General features: G+C 49.7%; 1 protein-coding gene across 5 annotated transcripts in view; it reads right to left on the bottom strand.

The window, feature by feature from the left end:
• Positions 1-21,884, bottom strand: part of IGSF3 (immunoglobulin superfamily member 3) — a 98,716-nt gene that overhangs the window by 6,468 nt on the left and 70,364 nt on the right. For all 5 annotated transcript variants that reach the window (XM_060090349.1, XM_060090350.1, XM_060090347.1 and 2 more), the window contains 4 exons: positions 19,959-20,360; positions 16,880-17,284; positions 7,072-7,482; positions 3,184-3,591 (listed from right to left, as the gene is read on the bottom strand). In XM_060090349.1, coding sequence (XP_059946332.1) covers positions 3,184-3,591; positions 7,072-7,482; positions 16,880-17,284; positions 19,959-20,360 — 1,626 coding nt within the window. The remainder of the gene's footprint in view (positions 1-3,183; positions 3,592-7,071; positions 7,483-16,879; positions 17,285-19,958; positions 20,361-21,884) is intronic.

A 21,884-nucleotide genomic window follows, 5' to 3' on the forward strand; every position in this document is an offset into this window, starting at 1 on the left:
ACCAGACAGCTGTATCTGTTTCTTTCCTTTGCGGGTTTTGGCTCACTGGGGTAGGTTCTAAACAAGTAATTCACTCCCTACCTTCTCAAGGGCCTCCCTTTGGCTCTGTTTATGAAATGCTCATGAAAGATGCCAATGTGGCATCAACGAAAGTAGAGAGACCAAATCGGATTCTACTTGGATGACAACCAAATAGGAACATTTCCCAAGTACTGTCCTGGGCTTTCAATGAAGTGGCTGAATCAGCGTGCCAGTGAACACAAAGCTGGTTACCACTGCTTCCGTGGGGCTCTGACAAGCCCCTCCCCAACCCCCTCAGCATATCTGGAACCTTGTGTGCACCACTGGACACAAAAACTTAGGAGCCAGCTATAGGTGGCAGGCACGGTGCATCAGCCCAGCTATCACCGGGGCTGGGGAGAGATGCTGGAGGGTGGAAAGCGGCAGGACAGGAAATCAGTTCACAGGCGACTCAAACTCCCTCACTCATCGCCTTATCCCTCCAGGGAGCAAGGCGGACGTGCCAACAGAGAGAGATGCTGTGCAGTGAGGCAATGGACCCATCATGGCAAGGTGGTCAGGGACCGTGGGACATTCAGTTCCCCAGAAGGGCCTCTTCCCATCTACTCTCTCTTTGCTGTCTTCTTGTCTAGAGTTCACAATTTTTCGGGGCCCCTTCAAGTGCCTTGTCTCTGTTAATGAATCAAGTTTTTGGTTTTCCGTGTCTGTCCCCTTCTAGAAGAGGCCAAAGTATCTCCCTGGTCAGCCTTTGACACTCTTTCCTTCCTTTTCCATGTGTAAGCTACAAGAAAAAAGTTCGTCCCTGCCCCTCCCCGAGGTCAGGCTGATGCTCCCATGCTGTGACCTTGACCAGTGACTCTGGGCTGTGGGTGAGGAATGAAGTTCCCTCTCTTCCCCAGTGAGCCAAACACAACTACTAATCTACTCAGCTACAATCTCACCCAGGGTAGTCCTTCAGTTTGTATATTTCGTACTATGGTCGCCCCTAAGCAATGCAAGGCGATTCTTAACCCAACTTTTAGAGCTCTTTTATTTCAAGTCTTCTATATGTTCAACTTATATCTCAGAAAAAAAGCTTTGAGGTACATCTACATAATGAATGTTATGCAACCAGTAAAAATGGTGGACATGAAACGCTTTCAATGACATGGGGAAAGGCTCACAAAAGAATGCTGAGTGGGGAAAAAAAAATCACATAAAACAATAAGATCCTGACTTCGTTTAGAAAGAGAGAGAGAGAGAGAGGGAGAGAGACAGAGGGAATATGAAGATATGTAGGTAGTGAGATTACACATAACTTTTTGGTTTTTTGGCTGTAGAGCATGCGGGATCTCAGTTCCTCAACCAGGGATTGAACCTGTGCCCCCTGCGTTGGAAGTGCGGAGTCTTAACCACTGGACCCCCAGGGAAGTCCCCACAGATAAATTTTCTATTCAAAACTATATTTTTCTGTTTTCCAAATGCTTTGTTATTAGCATGACCACCTTATATAAGCAGGGAAGAAAGGAAGGAAGGAAGGGAGGGAAGGAGGGAGGGAGGGAGGAAGGCAGGCTACTCAACTGACTGAACACAAGGCAGCCTCAGGGCTGCAGATTCAGGAGTCACATTGTGAGCACACAGTGTGGCGGGAGGGAAACTTGGGCGACCACCCAGTCTGCTCAGAGTACTGGCTGTGCGACATTTCTCTTCAGGCTTCAGTTCCCTCGACAGTAAAACCCACCACTTGAGGCTGTGGTGAAGACTGAACATAAACAGCCTCACTGTGGCTGGGACGCAGCTGGCTGCCTCCTCCCACACTGCCTGGGGCCTCAGTGTGCGGATCTCCAAAATGGGTGGGAGGTGTAGGAGGAGAGTGTTCAGCTGCTGTGTTTACCATTTACCTTTGGGAAAAGACACGCAGCAGCTGCTAAGCAAGGGGGACGGGGGAAGAAAGCTCAGGGGAAATATGAGTGACTCAAAGTAGAGGCAATTTCCCCTCCAGCTTAGGCAAGACACGGAGGAGAGAGATAATGTCCCTCTCCTGTAACAAAGGCTGTATGCACTCCCCGAAGTGTGTTCATTGATGTGTGGGGCGGGCACAGCCGTGAAGCTCCAGGATTCCACCAACAAAAAGAGCTGCTCTACTTAGATGTGAAAACATTATGAAAGCTTCCAACAGTGCCCACCACCACAAACAGAACCCCGGATGCTCAGAACACAAGACAAAGCATTCCCCTGGATGGAGGTCACAGTGCATTTCTGCTCCATGTCCTTCAGGGGATCACTGACTTTTTGCTCTGATATGAATGAATGATGATGTGATGTTTCTCAGGACACAGGAACCCTGCACATCTTTGCTTTAATTATGTGTTTGAATGTGGAACAATAATTCTACCCAGTAATTATATGCATTTGGGTACTCTAGAAGCAACAATAAAGAAAAGCACAAGGCCACATAGAACAGTCATTAGTACCAATAAAATTATTAGGAAGTGAGAGTATAAAGGCTGCAGTTACTTCATTTTCCATTTAGATCATATGAATCAATTCTTTTCCACTGAAAATCCACAAGCTGTATTTTCTGAACCACATGGCTACTGTTTCAAGATTTTTGCCACTTGTCTGAATCTGAATGTATTCTTTTGTTTTGTTTTGTTTTTGTTTTGTGGTACGCGGGCCTCTCACTGCTGTGGCCTCTCCCATTGCGGAGCACAGGCTCCGGACGCGCAGGCTCAGCGGCCATGGCTCACGGGCCCAGCCGCTCCGCGGCATGTGGGATCTTCCCAGACAGGGGCACGAACCCGCGTCCCCTGCATCGGCAGGCGGACTCTCAACCACTGCGCCACCAGGGAAGCCCTGAATGTATTCTTTAAAAAGAAAATATTCTAGGATCTGCAATAAATAATTGACAAATGCTACTCTAGTTAAGAAATAGAATCACCTTAGGCCAAAGCCAGATGTGCAATTTTCCATTCACTAGGGGAAAAAAAATCTCAGACAACCGTGAATGCAAATGTACAACATAAATGCTCATATACTTAACTTCAAGTAACTAATTAATTGGGTTAATTTAATTAACAATTAGTTCACTTTAAAATTAACTAATTTTATGCAGTGCATAAAATATCACACTTAGAGGGGAACCACCAAAGAGAGCGGAGGCCTGGGGACATTAACCCTCACCTGGTCGCATGACTCGAACAGCCGTCTGGCCAGCAGTGTCCTCTGCCCGTCTGTACCACGTGCCGCCAGGGCTGGGCAGCCACTCCTCGACGCGGCAGCTGTAGGTTCCGCTGTCCTGCACCGCCACATTCTGGATGAAGAGCCGGTACACGCCCGGGGAAGGGCTCTCCAAGTGCAGCCGGCCCTTCAGGTTGTTCTTGGCCGCCTGCTCTCCGTAGTGGAAGGTGGCGTCGCGACTCAGGCGGGCCAAGGTCTCCCGCTCTGGGTGGTTGGGCTTCCACACGAACCACTCCACCAGCAGCTGCGAGGCCGCGCTCGTGCGGTTCAGGACCACACACTCCAGCTGCACCTGCCGCGTCTCCAGAACCGACAGGTTGCCCTGCGCCTGGCTGAGCTTCAGGCGGCTGTCTGCAAAGGCGAGGAAAGAGATGTTGCCAACAAGAAAACAACGAGCCACGTGCATGCACCCCTTCCCAGCAGACGTAAGCAGGTGCCTTCCAAACGCAGGAGGACAGCAGCATGCTCAATCAGCAGAAGCACTGCTCAGGCGCACACCCTGAACGTTCTGAGTTCTTGATCACGGGTCTGAGTGCCTGAGTTTCATGGAGTTCAATGTTACGGTAACAGCGGCCCCCTAATTTATAACTGTCATCGGTTCAGATGCTTAGGAGAGGACAAGCGTGCACGGTAGGTGACTCCACGTCCAAGGGACAGCAGACCACAAAGAGTATGGTCAAGGGCAGGGGGTGGCTGGGAAGGGACAGCAAAGGGCATGGTGAGAAGCCTGCTGGGAGAGCAAATTTTTAAAACTGACCACATGATGGCTAGAATGTGCTGGGCTGCCAGCCTCAAAAGAACTGCAGGGGAAAGCCACGTTAATACGTTCACCAGCTGGCCCTAAGAATTGCGGTTCTTACTTTCTTTACCAAAAAAACCCCACACGGGTTCCCTCTCAAGGTGGAAACAGAACTGATCTGACATCAGTAAAGAAAAGACTGATACGGATGGTTGTTTGAAACCTCAGCCAATCAGATTCTCCTCCAGAGAAAAAGTGTCATTAAACGTGGCGCTCTCTGATCACATACAATTTCATAAAGGGCCCAAAAGCCTCTTTGGACCAGAGGGGTTAAAAAGCTATGAAACTGTAAATGCACAGAAGCCCCTGAGAAGGACACCTCCTGAGTGATATCTGAGGAGGGAGGTACTTTCACTTTTCACTTTTCCACTTTAATAACGTCAGAATGTTTTATAATGCACATTTATTTCACCTTCATAATAAAAGGTCAAAAAATTAAAAAAAACAACAGAAAATATATTTCAAATAACCAGTCTCCGAAAATATATACTTGGGAAGATATTAACTCTGCCCTTCTCTGGGTTGAAAGATTATTTTCTCCTTTGTGCTTTTTTAGTATTTCCCAAAAGCTCTATAAATGTATGCTTTCTTATTAAAAAAAAAGGGGGGGAGGGGGTGGGGACTAGACGAAGTGAGGCGGGGAGGGGGGAGAAAAACACACAAATTAAAAATCTCAACAGAAAAGGGGGAATGTGTTGTTTTAATCTGTGTCCTGTGAGTTTTCTGTTTATAGTGTTAATGTTCCCCATAAGCAGGGATTTCACTGTGTTTTGACAAGAACCCCTACGGCCCTAGTGCACTGCCCCAGTTAGCTTGCTGTGAGTCTGTAATCTCCAATGGGGAAATACCCTTGATAAATTTAGGACCTACCAAGAACCTCTTAGTTTCAGCACAAATGAGAAAAGGGAAAGGCAGAATGATGACTAAGAGGAAACACGGTGGGGGAGGGGTGACCATGACCTCCCAATGGGGAAAACAGTCAGAACTGAGAAAAGACAGGAAGAACAGAAACCTGAAAGAACATCTGTGGGCCTAATGGCAACCTTCAGTTCTCAAAAGCCCCAGGGACTGGCCTGAAGGCAGGACGTAGGTCACTGGAAATACCAACAGGAATCACTTAGACCAGAGCTTCCTATTTTAGGCACCAGAAGGGTTGGCATGAAATGTCATCGTGGGCAGACCTGAATCCCTGGATTGAGAATCCCCGGATTGGGGCAGAGTGTGAAATACAATATCCCGAGGAAAGGAGGGGACGAGCCCCATGGCGTTCAGCAAGGGCCAGGCCACATCTGGACTTCTGCATCTGGTTCCATTTGATCACAGAGCTTTTTTTTTTTTTTTTTTTTGGCCATGCCACGCCATGAGGGATCTTAGTTCCCTGACCAGGGATCGAACCCGCACCCCCTACAGTGGAAGCACGGAGTCTTAATCACTAGACCACCAGGGATGTCCCAGAATAAACTTTTATTGAGGCCTCCTGGGAGACAAGCCATGAGGATAGCATGGTAAAGAGAACAGGACCTGTGCTCACTCATGGGGCTACCCATCTAGTGAATTTGAATACATTAAGAGTGAACAAGTGACAGTGTTCGCTACAGTGAACATAATAACCAATGATAAATGAATTTCCATGAGTATAAAATCAGAACAGGTAGTTCATAATTACTCATATATGAATAGGTATGCCAGGTGGTAACATGTGCTATGAAGGGGCTGGGGAAAGGGGATACAGAGTGACTAGGGTGCCATTTTAGTTAAAATGCGCTAGGAATGCCTCCCTGAAGAACGAGATAGATGGACATCTATGGTCAACACGTTCCAGGTTACGAGAACAGCAAGTACAAAGGCCCTGGGCTGTCAAGGAAAGCAACCATTCATTCCTTATTCAACCAGCATTTATTAAGGGTGTCATGTCAGTGGCTGGAGATACAAAGACACAGCACCTGTCCTCAAAATGCTTATGGTACAGTGGAGAAGAAATGAAAATAATTATTACATTATGTGTTTTATACAGAACCCCTGGTGATATAGGAGAAATCAGGCAAGGCTTCCTGGAGGTGGTGCTGAGTAAAGTCTTAGGAATGGGGTGAAGACAGGGGAGAAGCCACAGGAGGGGTGCATTCCAGGAGGAGAGGGTAGCATAAGCTAAGGCATGGAGCTCGGACTCAGGGTGGCAACACAGCATCCCACAGCTCATCGGGCACCAGAGGTAGGGATAACAACTAACTATAGGGCAGGCAGGAATGAGGGATGGAGAGGGAGCTTAGGGCCACACTATGTGAGAAGTTCAGAGAACTAGAGCTTTTCAACAAGGAGAAAGGGCTCCCTTCACATGTTTGAAAGGATATGACTCAGACTCATCTTGGGTTGTTCTCGGGCAGACCTAAAACCTGAGAGGGAAATTACAGGGAGGAGAAACTTTTCAACAACCAGGGCTGCCCAAAAGTGGAACTGAGGGCTGTGGAGGCAGTCAGCTCTCCCTCCTGGGAAGTGCTCTGGCAGAAGTCAGACGCTATCTGTCAGGGAGCCGGATATAAACGGAATAAAGGCTGCACCCACAGGGTCTGAGAGGGGGCCAAAGGGTGGTTCTGTTCAGAGACAGGAAGGGCTCATCCGTGGGCTGTGCGTGGTAAGGAAGAAGGGGAAACCAGAAAACGCCCTCCAGGCAGGAATCCTGGGTGTGGAGCCGGCAGCAGCCCGAGATCCAAGGTGCAAACTGCAAACCCAGAATGAGATCCAGGCGCTGCCAGGGATCCTGCCTTGCCGCACCTTGCGACCCCCAGCTGCCCCTCGGGCCTCTCCCGGGTGAAGATGCTGTGTACAACAGCAGATACTGACAGAGGATGCTTCTCTGAGTTTGCCATCAGCACCAGGACCCACTAGGTAAAGTGGGTGGGCCTGCAGTGAACGAGGATGATGCTCTGTACCGCACGCACATCCATCATGGACCCCGCAGAGCCCTGCCACACCCCCAGGCAGTCTCTGCCCTCAGCCTACTGGCCCAGGCTGGCTGTACCCCCGTCTCTCCTTACCTGGCTGCTTCACAGTGACTTCCGTGCGCCCCGAAACCTCCTCTGCCAGCTTGTACCAGGCGTAGTTGGGGCTCAGCAGCCACTCTTCCACATGGCAGTAGTAGCTGCCGCTGTCGCTGACCTCGGCTCTCTGGACAGTGAGGCTGAACAGACCCCCGGACACGTGCCTCTCAAACTGCAGCCTGGCTCTCAGGCCCTCCTCCTCGGCGTAGGTGCCGTACTCAAAGGCGGAGTTGTGGGTGGTTTTGAGGATGAGCTTGCCGTCGGCGTCCGAGGGCTTGTGGACGTACCAGAGCACGGCGAAGTGGGAGTTCTGGCTGGTCTGGGACTTGACTGAACAGTTCAGCTGGATGGGCCTGTTTTCCACCAGGGTAAGGGTCCTCTTTGATTTGCTCACCTGCAACTTTGTCACTGCAAAGGAAAAGGGGGTGCTTCAGCAGAATCACCACACACGCCTGGAAATGTGGCCCAAGTCCCACCTCCAGGCTTCCCGCCTGGTTTTGTCCAGCACGGCTCCTAGAGAACCAGACACTGATGGGCTGCCCCCAAAGCATGGCTCAGCGTGAGGACAGCAGAACAGAGCCAATCGCGCCCCAAAGAACCCTCCGCTGGCCTCCTCCTTGCCTCTCCCTGGCTCAGGTCCTCGCCGTCTCTCCTGCCAGCTTTCCCTGCCATCATATGGCCGCCAGGGGGATCCGGCAAAAACACACCCAGCCTGTATCAATTCCCTGCTGAAGAAGTTTAATGGCTCCCAACTGCTTATAGACAAGAAAAAAAATTCCTTTCACGTACAAAGTCCCTCCTGGATCTGGCTCTCACCCCGCTGTCCTCATTCACCTCCAAGCCTCCCCCGTCACGCCCACACCACACCACACCTTCCCATGCCGCTTCTCTCTGAGCTCGGTCTCTGCTCAGCCGTCCTCCCTGCCTGTCTCCTACCATCTCCCCTCCGACCCTTCTCCCTACTCACCCTCTAGTCCTCCTCTCCCTCACTCCCATCCCGCTGGGTCAGATGCCCCTCTTCTGTGCTCCCATCAGCACCCTTACGCATCTTCAGCCTGTTTTTCCTTACGTCCCTCCCATGCTATCCTTGAGCTACCCAAGAGCAGAAATCAAGGTTATTCCATTTGATCTGCAAATATTTAGAGTGTGTCCACTCTGTGCCCCTCATGAGGCTAAGTGCCGGGGGTGCTCTGAAGAATAAGACGGTCCTGCCTGGAGATGTTCTCATCACCGCACCCCCGGATTCGGGCTTTGGAGAGCACCCACTCAATCAACGTTTGCTGGGATGTGTGAGTTACTGAGTGAGTGAGTGGGTGAGCGAATGAGAGTGAGCTGGAGAAATACGGTAGCAGGTGGCTGGAGGATGCTGGGGTGCTCCTCCTGGAGGATGGGAAGAGAGAAGGCAGAGAAGAAAATGACAAACAATGGGACAGAACAGAGCCAACTCCGGCCTCCCCTTCCCCTCACGATCCTGCTCCAAAACCAGAAGGGACGGCAGACTCCAGAGGGCCACCCTACCTGCTAATTAATGACCGTGCTCTCCTTTACGGTGGCAAGAAGCCACGGTCTAATGAAATATATCTTAGGAAGGTAATTTGAGATCTCACCCATTCCATCATTATTATACTTGTCTCTGCTTCCCCTACCCACCATCCTCCCCCTACTGAAAAAGAGAAAAAAGGAAAAAGTCACAATTCCAAGTTCCTCTTACGGAGCTAATAGTAAAAGCATCATCCCACCCTCACCTTTCTCTTTACACTTCACTTGTCGAGGACTAAATCACTCGTCAGCTGAGAAACGAACCCAGGACAAGGCACAGACCCTGACAGGGAGAGCAAGCTGGGCTTCCTCCAGTGACCCTGCCCAGAGGGGAGGCCAGAACAGGTTGGCCTGGGCCTTTCTCCAGCACCTCTGCTGGTCATCTCTCTTGATCTAGACACAGGACTGAGCCCACTGGTCGTGCCTGGGCCTCCCCTGCCAGTGCTGGCTAGCTGGCTCACTTAGAGCTTAGTGTGGAAAGACAGGATCAAGGTCTGAGTTCCATGCACCAAGGCAACTGAAACTTCTGAAAGCCCCAGACTGTCACCTGGGCACTGGGGTAACCCACAGACAAAGGTTCTGAGTGGCTGAGAGGATTCAGCGAGCTAAGTACGGCAGAATCGGGTGCCGTACCCGATTCAATACCATGACTACAAAAGCAACTCTGAGGCTGTTTCCCGGTGCTAAATCAGGGGACACTCTTCACAAAAGAAGCTGGATTCACGTACCTACAGACCTTCTCAAGCCATCAAGAATGCACGCGGCACCCGTCTGAGAGAAATCCCCTGGCCCATGACCATACCCTTCTGGTTTCATCTTTTTTGGGGAACAAGCCTAGTCTCCTGCCTTCTCCCTTCTTCAAACGCACGAAGTCCTCCAGGGCACTGGAATCCAGGGCAGGCTTTACCAGCAAGCACCCAAGCTCTGGAAACTAGATTCACCTTAGCTTGCCAGTCGACTTTTCATATCCGCTGCCTCTAATACTTGAAACAACCAGTTCCCTTTTCATTCCTTTCCAACCTGATTCACCGCATGCAAATGATATCTCTATCAGAGCAAATGACACCACCTGAATTATCTGGTTCTGGGCCCAAAAAACTGGGTTGTTCAGTGCAGAGTAGAAAGAGCTTTAAAATGTATTATTAATTGGGGCCAGATTATTTTTGCAACTGTTACTAAGGAAACCTCCATTGCTATAGTAACCGCATATATTAAACTGGATGCCTATGACTAAACTTCCGCTCAGTCACATGGTCTGAGAACAAGAATCCAAGGAAGAGAATTGTTTCAAAGCATTTCCATTTTTTTCCCTCCTTCCCACGTCAAAATATTGGGAAGTGTTGAAAAGCTGGAAAGAGAGGCATTTTTGAAATTTGGTGCATGTCTGACAGGTAGGCAAGGGGTCAGCTCCTTTTCTACGCTCTGAATTTCCTCCAGCTTCTCAAGGACAGGGAGGACCTTTCCTGAAGCCCAGGGGAGACAGAAGCCTGCATAGCTAATTAGGAAGCACTCACACATCCTGCCCAGCACTGCCCTGGGCGGGGTGCAGCCTGCTGGCACCACCTTCCTCCGTGGGGTCAGGAGAGCCCAGCCCCCTTAAGAACCGTAGGTATTCTCATCTGCAAGATGAGAACAATCACAGCATGTACCTGAGAGGAGTGCTATGCAGATTAAAAGCAATACTCTACAGTAAGAGTTTAGCACAGAACCTGCTCTATAATAAACACACAGTACATTTTCACTATCCCCCTTTCTTTTCCGTTTCCGGGCTCAGTCCCATGTTCAAAGCTCCATATTAGATCGAGAACTGCCAAACCTAAGTGGCAAACTTGCTACTGAAAGTATTGTCCACGGACTGGCAGCATCCATGTCGCCTGGAAGCTTGTTAGAAATGCAGACTCTTGGGCCCCACCCCAGACCTCCTGAACCAGACTCTGCCTTTTAACAAGACCCCCAGGTGACTCAAATGCACCTGAAAGCCCGAGAAACCTTGGACTTGGCTGTGTGAGTGAATGGACTTAGGCAATAAACACAAAGGTGAAAGACAAGATGCTGAGGACTTGGTTGATCCCCAACAGTGAGTCAGCAGGAGGAAGAGGCAGGAAGAAGGGTGTGAGGCTGCGGGCCAGGCCCCACCCTTCAGCACCCCACCTGCGAGCACAGACTCCAGCACACGACAGACTCCAGGTACCTCACGACTTCCAGAGCGGGGCTGTACCCTGCTGGAGGGAAGGGCCCTTTCTTTCTGCATCTGGAGAGTTTCCTTCTGAGGCCTCCGATCCCCTGTGGCCGGGCAGCATCAGCACCACCTGGGGTGGAGACGCTGCCTCACAAACGCCACAGGTGAGGCCCAGAGACCTGCGGGCTCACGTGCCCTCCAGGTGATTCTGATGCGCTGTTTGAGAAGCCACAGGTGTGGCAGTGAGGGGGCCACAGGTAACTCTAGAGACAGCAGTTTCTGTGCAGTGGTGCAAGCAGCAGCCAGAGGGTAGCATACAGGCAGTGAGGGAGCAGAGGGAGCAAAGGAAGACTCTGTTCTTTATTATAGACCCGTGACAGTACTCAGTCATGTTAGGTGGAGAGGGGGCCAGTGGCTGGACAGCAGAGAGTTGTCAAACTGAGGGATGCAAGTCAGCCAAAAGACTGGGAGAGAATGAAGGAAGAGCTGTGTGTGTGTGTGTGTGTGTGTGTGTGTGTCCATGTCCCACCTGTCCTCATAGAAGGAGGGTTACTGCCTGCCTGCGTGTGTGTGTGTGTGTGTGCGTGCATGTCCATGTCCCACCTGTCCTCATAGAAGGAGGGTTACTGCCCTGTCTGCCTTACCCGTCTGCAGACACAGCAGTGACCCTTGCTCACTGACTCCAAATAGGTGCACCTGGTGTTACCATGACAACGAGGCCTGAGGTGCGGGGGGAGGGGTGGGGACTCCTCTAGGGCTCCTGCTCTCATGCTCACTCTATCTGTGAACAGCCAGCGGGCAGAAGCCACATGCACCCGGGATGGAAGGAGAACCCCAGGTTCTCCTGAAAGAAAGGAGGGGCCAATGCCTCTGAAGGATGGGGCAGCCTGTCACCTACTGGACTGTGACAAGGAGAGCCACTGTCACAAGCCCTGGACTCCCGGAAGTCAAAGAAAAAGCCCTCAGCTCTGCCAATCTGCCAGGTCAGCAAGAAGAAATTGGAGAGAACGGATTTGGCAGCATCCAGAGGATACTGAATATTCATCCTGACTGCCCATCAGTAAAATCCCAGCAGAATACACCCACTGACAAGTCAGCTTTCTATACCGGAGGCTGTCCTCCTGGAAGCGTGTTTATTGCTTCGTCAATTTTAACGTGCAGTATTTAATAGCCAAACCAAGATACGGTTGTAAATATCTGGAATATGAGTGCTGACATTTCCCTTATTCCTCTGCATTTAGGGAGATGTAATTGGAGGGTGTTTTGGGTGCTAAAGAAAATCAGAAGGAAGCAAAGCAATACTTCACAATTAAAAGAGAAAATAATTGATTAGGAGCTAAGAATCGAATATGTTGAACTGGCTTAAAGGCTTGCCTAAATGCCCCTTGTGGGGTCACACTCCGCCATCGATGGCAGTAAGGCTAAGCCAGATCAACAACAAAACAGGAGGGATGGCGTTCCTTGAAGATGACCTTAGGGATGTGCATTTGGAACAGGAAGTCTAGAATGGTCAATAAGAGATCCACAATACATTCATCAGGCCATCCAGCCAGAGATTTTAAAGAAACAAATACCCGTGATGTGGTCAGGTCAGCAAGCGGCTCTGGCAAAAGGGCTGGTCTGGGGCACAGACCGCACAGAGCCTTCTTGGAAGCCGGTGACATAAGCTGCCGAGGGCTGATAAATGGACTGGCATGAGCGAGCCAACGGTCCCTGGGTTTCTGCTTCATGCTGTTGGAATAAGAATACTGGACAAAATCATCTTCTAAAAGGGTTGAGGGGGGTTCCCTGGTGGCGCAGTGGTTGAGAGTCCGCCCGCCGATGAAGGGGACGCAGGTTCGTGCCCCGGTCTGGGAAGATCCCACATGCCACGGAACGGCTAGGCCCATGAGCCATGGCCGCTGGGCCTGCGCGTCCGGAGCCTGTGCTCCACAACGGGAGAGGCCACAGCAGTGAGAGGCCCGCGTACCGCAAAAAAAAAATTAATAATAAAAAAATAAATAAAAGGGTTGGGGGCAGGGGGAGGGTGATGATATTCCTGTGGAGAACACCAGAGCAGGGATAAGAATCCATGTTTTGAGAGGCAAGATATGGAAGGAGAGCAGAAAGAAGCCAGCACTGGGTTGAGCTCTGGTGCCCCCCAAGCCTTAGAGCCACCTGGTGGCAGAAGTTAGAAGAAACAGAGGCATTCGAAGAGGCACAAAAACTCCTACACCATTAGCAAACCGTGTCTTGAGGAACCTCTACAGGGACCTTGTGACCCCAACTTTAAAAGAACAAATTTAAGTATTTGCTAAAGGGGCTCAGGGATGGTAAACCAGAGAGAGCAGGGATTAAATCAAAGTATATGGTACCAAAGAGAATTCCTGAGGAAAAAAAAAAAGCTACCATAATAAAATAAAATGAAGAGCCTGGACTCTGGAGCCAGACTGCCTGTCTGGATTTGCATCTTGCCTCTGCCGCTTATTATGAATCACTGGAGAATTTATTTATCCTCTGTGTCAGTGTCCTCACCTATAAAATGGGTGAAGCTAGCACCCCCTCATGGCCTTGCATGAATTAAGAACGAAGAATGTTATTGTATATAAAGCATTCAAGGTGGTAATGGGCATGCTACAAAAGCTCAGCAAAGATTAGCTACTATCGTTACTGTTGTTACTTCTGCCGCTACAGGTGCTGAGACGCCTCTACACAGCACTCTACAAAGAGAAACCGCTTCTGTAAATGATACTATTAACTGAATGCTGAAAGGATAATTTTTTCCCCCTTTTTTTGGCTGCGCCGTGCAGCATGCAGGATCTTAGTTCCCCAACCAGGGATGGAACCCGTGCCCCTGCAATGGAAGCGCAGAGCCTTAAACCACTGGACCACCAGGGAAGTCCTAGAAAGAATAATTTTTTATGATATGGCCTTAAAAAAGGCCGAAGTCTTCCTCTCATCCACCCCAACTGCTTTTTAATAAAGTTCATACCTGGGTTCCCATCCCCACTTCGCACTCTCTATTTCTTGACTCCGCCAAGTCCCAACCTCTCTGAGGCTCAGTTACTCCATTTATAAAATGGGAAAGCAGTAGCTTCTTCCCAGGGCTGCAGCAAACGTGACTGAGGTCATCTGCACCAAGTGTCCAGTATACTCTCCGGCACACGGTCAGCCCTCTGGTATTTTTCCACTTCTACTTCCCCCATATAAAAGCACCAGTACCAATCAGGGTGTGCGGGGAAAAGAGGAAAAATGAGCATGAAGCCCTTTGGAAAATATTAAGTGCTCAATGCATAAATATTTAATCAGGACAGATTGTAACACTTAAGGAGGATGCACTCTCCCTGGTGCCACGGCCCTTCCCAGGGGCCGCGCCCGCCCAGCCTCAGCACCCCCCTTGCTCTCTGCGGCCTCCAGAGGGCCAGCCAAGTGCATTACCATGCACCTCTGAGGACAGGCCAAGCACCCTGGTGCTCCTTCCCAAGTTTCCCACACCAGCCGCTGCTAGTTCTCGCTTTACAGTGAAATCACAAACAAACTGACTCAGTGTTAAGCCACGGGAGACGCAAAGACAGTCCTCAGAGCAGATCCTGGGTCCCCTAACTATTCTCCAGGGGGCAATAAAATGATGTAATGGAAAATAGAGATATATGGACATCAGAACGACCTAGGCTCCAGTCTTGTTCCACTCTGTTTTTCATCTGACAAGCTGGTTTGCCTCCATCAAGGCTCCTATACACTGGGAGCCTGGGTTTCCTCACTAGCAAAATGGGCATAAAAGTATCTATATTATTTCATTGCTGGATAAATTTAAAAAGAAAACAGAGGTGCTAAGCACAAAGCCTGGCACCCAAGATGTATTTAATACATTTTTGCCCCTTTTCCCCTTTAGTAGCACCATGAATTGATCTGAATCCAAATAACTAGAACCTTCGATGACCTAACTCCATTTTCTTCCCTGAGGCACTCCAGCCTTAGATTCTAAGTCGTAAGACAAACAAGCAAATAGTAGGGATTTATTCAAAAAGGCAAGGCTAGGCAAGGTCCCGGGGTCAGCACTTCCTCTACCTTCTGTAGCTGGAACCACGTGACGGGCACCAAGGAGGCTCCCAGCCCGACCCTGAGGCCAGAGGAGACCACAAAGGGTGCAATTACTCAGCGGAGGCAGGCAAGCGAGTCCCTCGGCACTTTCCACAACAAGGGTTCACACGAAATGGGGTCTCTGCTTAACCTTCCATTAACCTGAAAATCCACTTCAGTAGAACAGCCTCTTCCCTGGCATCTCGTTGTCCAAGTTTAGGCTCTAATTGGCCAAGGAACTGTCCCATCATTTATACAGTTCACTTGTTCCAAACTGGTTCGATACAGACTCCGTTATGGGGTTAGAAGAGGCGAAGGATAAGCCCAGACATTGCCATTTCGTAACCTCGCGTTGCTGAAAATAACAAGCACTGTGACCATCTGCAGTGGTGGAGCAGACCGGGTGGGGCACACATCATGGCTGTGAGCAGGCAGAAAAAATCCTTTTTGCAAGGTGTTCAAACCATCTTTGCAAAGTGCGTGGGGCAGAAAGTCAGAAAAAAGTCTTTGCAAAGTCACCTCCCATTCAGCCCCCACCCTTCGTTGCACGCATGCCTGTGCTCTCCTGCTTGGGGCCAGGCAATGGAGGGAAGCAGGAGCCAGGGCCGGGGTCCACCCTCCACCTGCTTCCACCCTAACCGGAGACAGGTACAGACACGGAGGAAACCACAAGAGCAGCACTAACTTACCCTCTCCCCCGCGTTAGGGGAAGGGCCTGATGAAGGTGAGTGTTTGCAGACCGCCCCCTGACTAAGGCTCACCAAATGAGTGCATCCTTATCACCTGCTGCGAGAGACACTCCGCCTGCCTGCTCTCATGCGCTCAAACCCAGGGCAGGGGGACAGGGTCTGGGTCAGGGAAAGTGTCGAGGAAGGAAGGACAAGGATTCAAACCTTGGCTCCATTCACCAGCTAGGCAACCCTGGGCTGATCACTTAATCTTTCCTGAGGCTGTTGTGAAATTCTCATAAAATAATCAACCCTAAGCACCTAGCACAAAGCAAATACTCAGTTAAGTACCTGTTATTTTCCCTTTTGCCTCTGAGGTTCCTTGTCTGCAAACGGTGGGGGGGAGGGACGACAGTGGTACCTTGTTCACATCACTGTTGCAAGGATTATAGGAGATGACATTGAGAGACGGAGCTTTCTGCAAAGCAGTCTAGTTGGCCTGCACACTTCACAAATATCAACGTCTTCACACACATGCGCACGTGTGCGCGTACGGCTGGGAAACTATTCTAGATTAAAGGAGTCTAAAGAGACATAACAGGGACTTCCCTGGTGGCGCAGTGGATAAGACTCCGTGCTCCCAATGCAGGGGGCCCAGGTTCGATCCCTGGTCAGGGAACTAGATCCCACATGCATGCCGCAACTAAGAGTTCGCATGCTGCAACTAAGGAGCCAGCGAGCTGCAACTAAGGAGCCTGAGAGCCGTAACTAAGACCCAGTGCAACCAAATAAATAAATAAATTTTAAAAAAAGAAAAGAAACTGCCAAATTATTAAAAATAAATAAAAATTTAACAAATTTTAAAAATTAAAGAAAAATAAAGAGACATGACGACTAAATACAATGTGTGACCCCTGACTGGATCCTAGAAGGAAAAAACACTATAAGGGGTGTTTTCGGGACAACTGGGGAAATGCTGGTACTGTCCTATAATCATGTCAAATTCCCAGAGTCTGATTACACTGTTGTGGTCGGGTGGGACAAAGTCCTGATCTTCAGAGATACAGACTGAAGTATTTAGAAGGAAGTATCCTGATGTTGGCAACTTACCCTCAAATGGTTCAAAAACAACAAAAAATTACACACAGAGGGAGAAACAAACGTGGTAAGATGTTAACAACTGGTCATCATGAAAAGGGAATACGAGTCTTGCGACCTCCTACACATCTGAAATTTCTCAAACTAGAAAGTTGGGAAATAAGAGCAGCCGGGCCGAGGGCTCAGCACACGACACGACACTTCCTGCCTCTCTGCGGCTCTCTTCAGCCAGAGCAGGCGTGGGGGACCCCGGGACCCTCACCTGGTTGCAGCACCCTGATCTCCAGCAGGTTGGAGGTCCTCTCGGCCAGCCGCGTCCAGCTGTTGTTGTAGTTCCTCCGCCACAGCTCTGCCACACACTGGTACTTGCCCGCCTCCGTGTCGCTGGCTCGGCTGATGCTCAACCGGACGTTGTTACTGGACTCAGCCTTTTCAATGGCCGTTCGGGTCCGGAAGCTGGAGGACCTGTCTCCCCACTGGACTCCTCCATCCCGGGTAAAGGTCACCAGGTCATGGAACTGGGTGGTGCCCACCGGCTGGAACCGCCACGTCACTGACACGGGGACCCGGGCGGGGTAATGGGGTTTGATGATGCACTGCAGGTCAAAGGAGTCACTGTAGGTCACCCCCGGCGTGCGGGAGATGGCAGTGACTGCAAAGCCCGTTTCTGGAGAGAGAGCAGAGAAACTCAGGCCGGAGGAGACACTTGGCTTTCTCAGGGCCATGTGACGCGGTGACAGGGCTCCTGGCAAAAGCTAGCAGGACAGAGCAAAGGCTCACACATGGGGCTCTTTGGATGCCCAGGCCCTGTATTACTTTTGCTAGCGTGTTGACACACAAACCCAGCAGTTCACAGGACCCCAAAGAAAGAGGCTGGCAGCAATCCTCCTTAAGCAGCACTAGCAAACCCTTCCAGATGAACCCTCATGTGGATTTGTGCTGGATCAGTCCCACTCACAGGGACTGAGTGCATGTAGGCGGGGCCATCCCTAGATATCTTGGGATTCCGTGCTGAAACAGGAGAAAAGAGCCCCAGGGCCGATTTCCTTCATCACACTCAGGTGGATGCACCCTGCCCCAGCCTGGACAGCCCCTGTGCCTGGCCCACCACTGCATCAGTGCCGGAGCAGGGGAGGCAGGTGGAGCAGGTGCCTGTGCTCCCTGGGCTGGGTAGCGCCGGCTTGCTCTCCAGTCCCTCTTCTACCCACCCCACCACGGAATCCAGGGCAAAGAGGCAGCGAGGGACCCACAGCAGGAGGGACTGACCTTCACCAAGTAGGACCTGGGGTGAGGTGGGGCCCTGCAGGTGCACTAGGCTGAGTCTCTCTATATTCCAGCATCACTAATCCCCAATACTGACTCCTCAGTAGAAGTGATCAGAGTCCCTTCAGCCTTGAAATACGACTGTTAACACATTCGTTATGATCATAAAACTGAGAGCAGCCAGTATTTCCTGAGCACTACGGGCCAGGCATGGTGCCAACTGCTTGGCTTTCATCACACTTCATTGAATCCATCACCATTTTCTTACAGATGAGGAAACTGAGGCCCAGAGAGGGTAGATAAATTGTCCACCATCAAGTTGCCAGCAGATGGCAGTCACGCTACAAATCTGTGTGCCACTGATTCTGGGGGACTTATTAGGCTGCTTTACTCCCAGGAAGCATAAGACAGTGGTTAAAGGCACAGACCCTGGAGCCAAATGCCCAACTATGTGATGTTGAGCAAGTTACTTAACTTCTCTCTGCCTCTATTTCCCCATCTGTAAAATGGGTCCTTGTGAAGATTAAATGAGTTAGTATTTATAAAATACTTGGAATAGTACCTGACACACAGTATATACTATATTTTGTTAAATATGTAGTTTGTTTAAAAAAAATAGACATAAAGGAAAGTACTTTAAACTTCATAGGTAAAAAACAAGGCACCGAATGAATCTTTCGGCAGAGCCTGGCCAGAGCCCCTTGGTAAGCTCTGGCTATGGGAACCACAGACATACGGTGAATATGAAAAAACTCAGAGGACAACCTGATGCTGTAAAATTACTTCTAACCCTAACCACCCCTCAGACATTTCTAGCCTCACAGGATGGGAAAGACTCCCTCTGCTGGACACCCAGGACTTTGCTCACAGGTTCCATTTCCACGTGTCCACATAGGATACTGAGCAGACAGAGACATGGGGAGTGAGCTGACCTGGAAACTCAACCACTGGATGAGGTTGCCAGAGACAGAAATCTGAATGGGATGATGAGTGCAGAAAGCAGATCAACCTTTTGGATTAAGTTTATGGAAAGTAAAAATAATTCTAATCTGGGGTGAAAAAGGACTTTGTTGGGGGCAAAACCACTTGGTGTTGCCACCTTTACTGGGGTAAGATGGTCCAAAGCACCACCAGCCCTACCTATGAGGAAGGTGGCAGCATGGTCCCAGGGGTGGGATGCAAAGTCACTGAGGACAACTGATGTCACAGTCTCTTGACAAACAGAAACACCTAACATGACAAGTTACGTCCCCAGCAAAGTAGCAGACTGGTCTTCTAATATACTGATTCTATTAGGCAGATAAATGTTGATAGAAGCCTCTTTACCCTGTGAGAAGCAAATCTAATATTCTTTGGTTTTAGCAAATTCCAAGGTATCTTTTAATTTCATGCTAATCAGGAAATGGCTTTCTTTAGGAAGAGCCTTATAGAGGAAAAGGTAAAAACACAGGCTTTGAAAAAAAAATTTAAGATAGATTGCTGGTTTCCTGGGTTCAGATTGTGTGTCTGTCACTTAAAAGCTATAGTCCTGGGCAAATTAGCCAATTTGTCTCACTAGGCTCCTTGTAAAATGACAGTGTCTATCTGTAGGCTAGGTGAGGATTCCAAGGAACAATTAAGCTTAAGTGCTTACACTCAGCCAGGAAGGGTAGTAAGGGCTAAATAAATGGCAAAAGGTGATTTTCTACCCTTCTCTGCCCTGCTCTGAATTTTTAGGAGGGCTGAGCCCCTGGACAGGAGGGCCTGGGGTGCAGGAGGGAGAGGATTTGCTCTCGCTCTTCCAGGTTAATTTTGGCAGTGGCCTTTGTTGCTCCACCTGAGGCCACCACTCCCCTGGCCAGAATCCTTACAACTTCACTCCTACCACCCAGACCAAGGAGTAGTAACAGCACTCAGCTGTTGCCCATCCCCAGGGCCCACCACGGAGAACCACTGTTGGTTCCTTGAACCCCATCCACACTTCCATAAATACTTTCTTCAATCAAACCCTTTGGAAGGTGCCGTCTATCTCCTACAAGAGTCTTGACATGGGAGCATCTCCCCAACGGTCCCACGAAAAGACTGCCGAGCTTACTTACCGAGAGCCGTGATGGACACGAGGGTGCTGGCCCGGCGTTCCCCCACGACCTGCCACTCGCCATCTACTGCCCGCACCCATTCGGTCACGTGGCATTCGTACTGGCCCTCGTCCTCCCTCCTGCTGTTGAAGATGCCCAGGCTGAACGAGTTGGGCTGCACCTGCTCCATCTGGACGCCCCCAAAGCTGCTGCGCTCCCAGTAGGACGTGCCAGGCTGCACGGTGCCGTCCCGGTCCAGCCACATGATGTTGCTGCGGCGGTTCTGCCTGTCCACCAGCTGCCAGATGACGGAGAAGCGGCCTAGTGGTCTACCTGCTGTGCGGATGCTGCAGGAGAGGTGTAGATTCTCACCCTCCAGGACGACGCTGGCATTGCTGGCCACCTCCACCGAGATGCTGCTCTCTGTGCAGAGGGAGAGAGGGCCACGCTGGGGCTTTCTGGGCTCCACTGAGCCCTCCCCACTGACATCAAAGGAGGAGGGGTACAAATGTCACTCTATTCAGGTACAAGGGGACCTTGGAGGATGCAAGCACTCTTGACACTTGCTGCTGCTGCAAGCCCTGGCTGGTTCTGGGTTTCGCTCCCTGTGATTTTAGAGCTGATAACCTAGGAGGCCCTTTACTGGATACAGAGATAACGTGTGGGATCATGAGCGTCTAAGACCTGAGACTGAATCAGAACAGAAAGACATTACCCTTAGGGCACAAAGCAATTCATCAGGCCCTCCATATCCACCGCTTCCACATCCATGGATTCAACCAACCATAGATAGAAAATATGCCCAAAAAAAAAAAATTCCAGGAGGTTCCAAAAAGCAAAACTTGAATTTGCTGTGCACTGGCAACTCTTTACATAGCATGTACATTGTATTAGGTATAAGTAATCTAGAGACGATGTGCACAGGTTATATGCAAATCCAACGCCATTTTATATAAGGGACTTGAGGAGCATCTGCAGATTTGGGGCGGTCCTGGAACCAATCCCCCTCGGAATCTGAAGGATGACTGTAATGTGTTCAGTAGGGTTCAAGAATTTTTTACTTGGATTTTCAGTAAGTTGAATACCTTGAAAATTCTCCTTCACCGAATCTTCCCATAATTTAGGGCTACAGCAGTCAAATAAAAGCTGAACGTCCATACATGCCATTTGAGTCCTTCAGGGCAATATCAGGAGGTAGAAAAAAAAAAGTGACAGGAAGTATTTGGAGGACAACACGTGCTTGCTTGGGTATGGGCAGTAATGGAGCACAGATGGCCTCACTGCACAGCGTGTGCGGGGAGCAAGCTTTCATATTTTCATTAACACACAGGAACAGACCAAAGCCGGCGGCTCGCCTTCCTGCTGCTGTCCACCTTCAGCCCTGGGGTTCCACTGCTCTTGACCTTGACTTTCTGCCAATCAAACTCTGGGATAAGGATTCCTCTCTCCTTCGCTCCTCACTTAGCTATAGGAACTCCCTCAATGGAATTATTTAAGCTCTACATGCCTTCTTCTATGAGATAGGGAGAGTGCTACATTGTGCAGTTTTTCAAAGATTAAAAAGTAAATGAGACAATGTCTATAAATCACCTAATACGTAGGTTTTCAAAAACTGGTTACCATGATCATAATTAATTTTACTACTCCCATTAACTCTTTGTTTTTATAAAGAGTGTGGATACTTTAATCTATCTTAATTATGCATAGATTATTTTGTATATTTATCTATAGAGCTCCAAAAGCCCTTAAGTATTAAAAAACAGAAAGTACCAGACTAATTCGGCTCCAATTTTCTGGGCACCATCCACATGAAACACATACATCAATTTTAAATCAATCAGTAAATCAAATCCCAGATTAAGAGGCACACCCAATTACTGAGGGGAAAAGCATACCTACGACCATGCATCTGAATCAATCTTTTCTCCCATGTGTTTCCCCCACAGG

Source organism: Mesoplodon densirostris, chromosome 2 (assembly GCF_025265405.1).
Source record: "Mesoplodon densirostris isolate mMesDen1 chromosome 2, mMesDen1 primary haplotype, whole genome shotgun sequence".
NCBI lineage: Eukaryota > Metazoa > Chordata > Mammalia > Artiodactyla > Ziphiidae > Mesoplodon > Mesoplodon densirostris.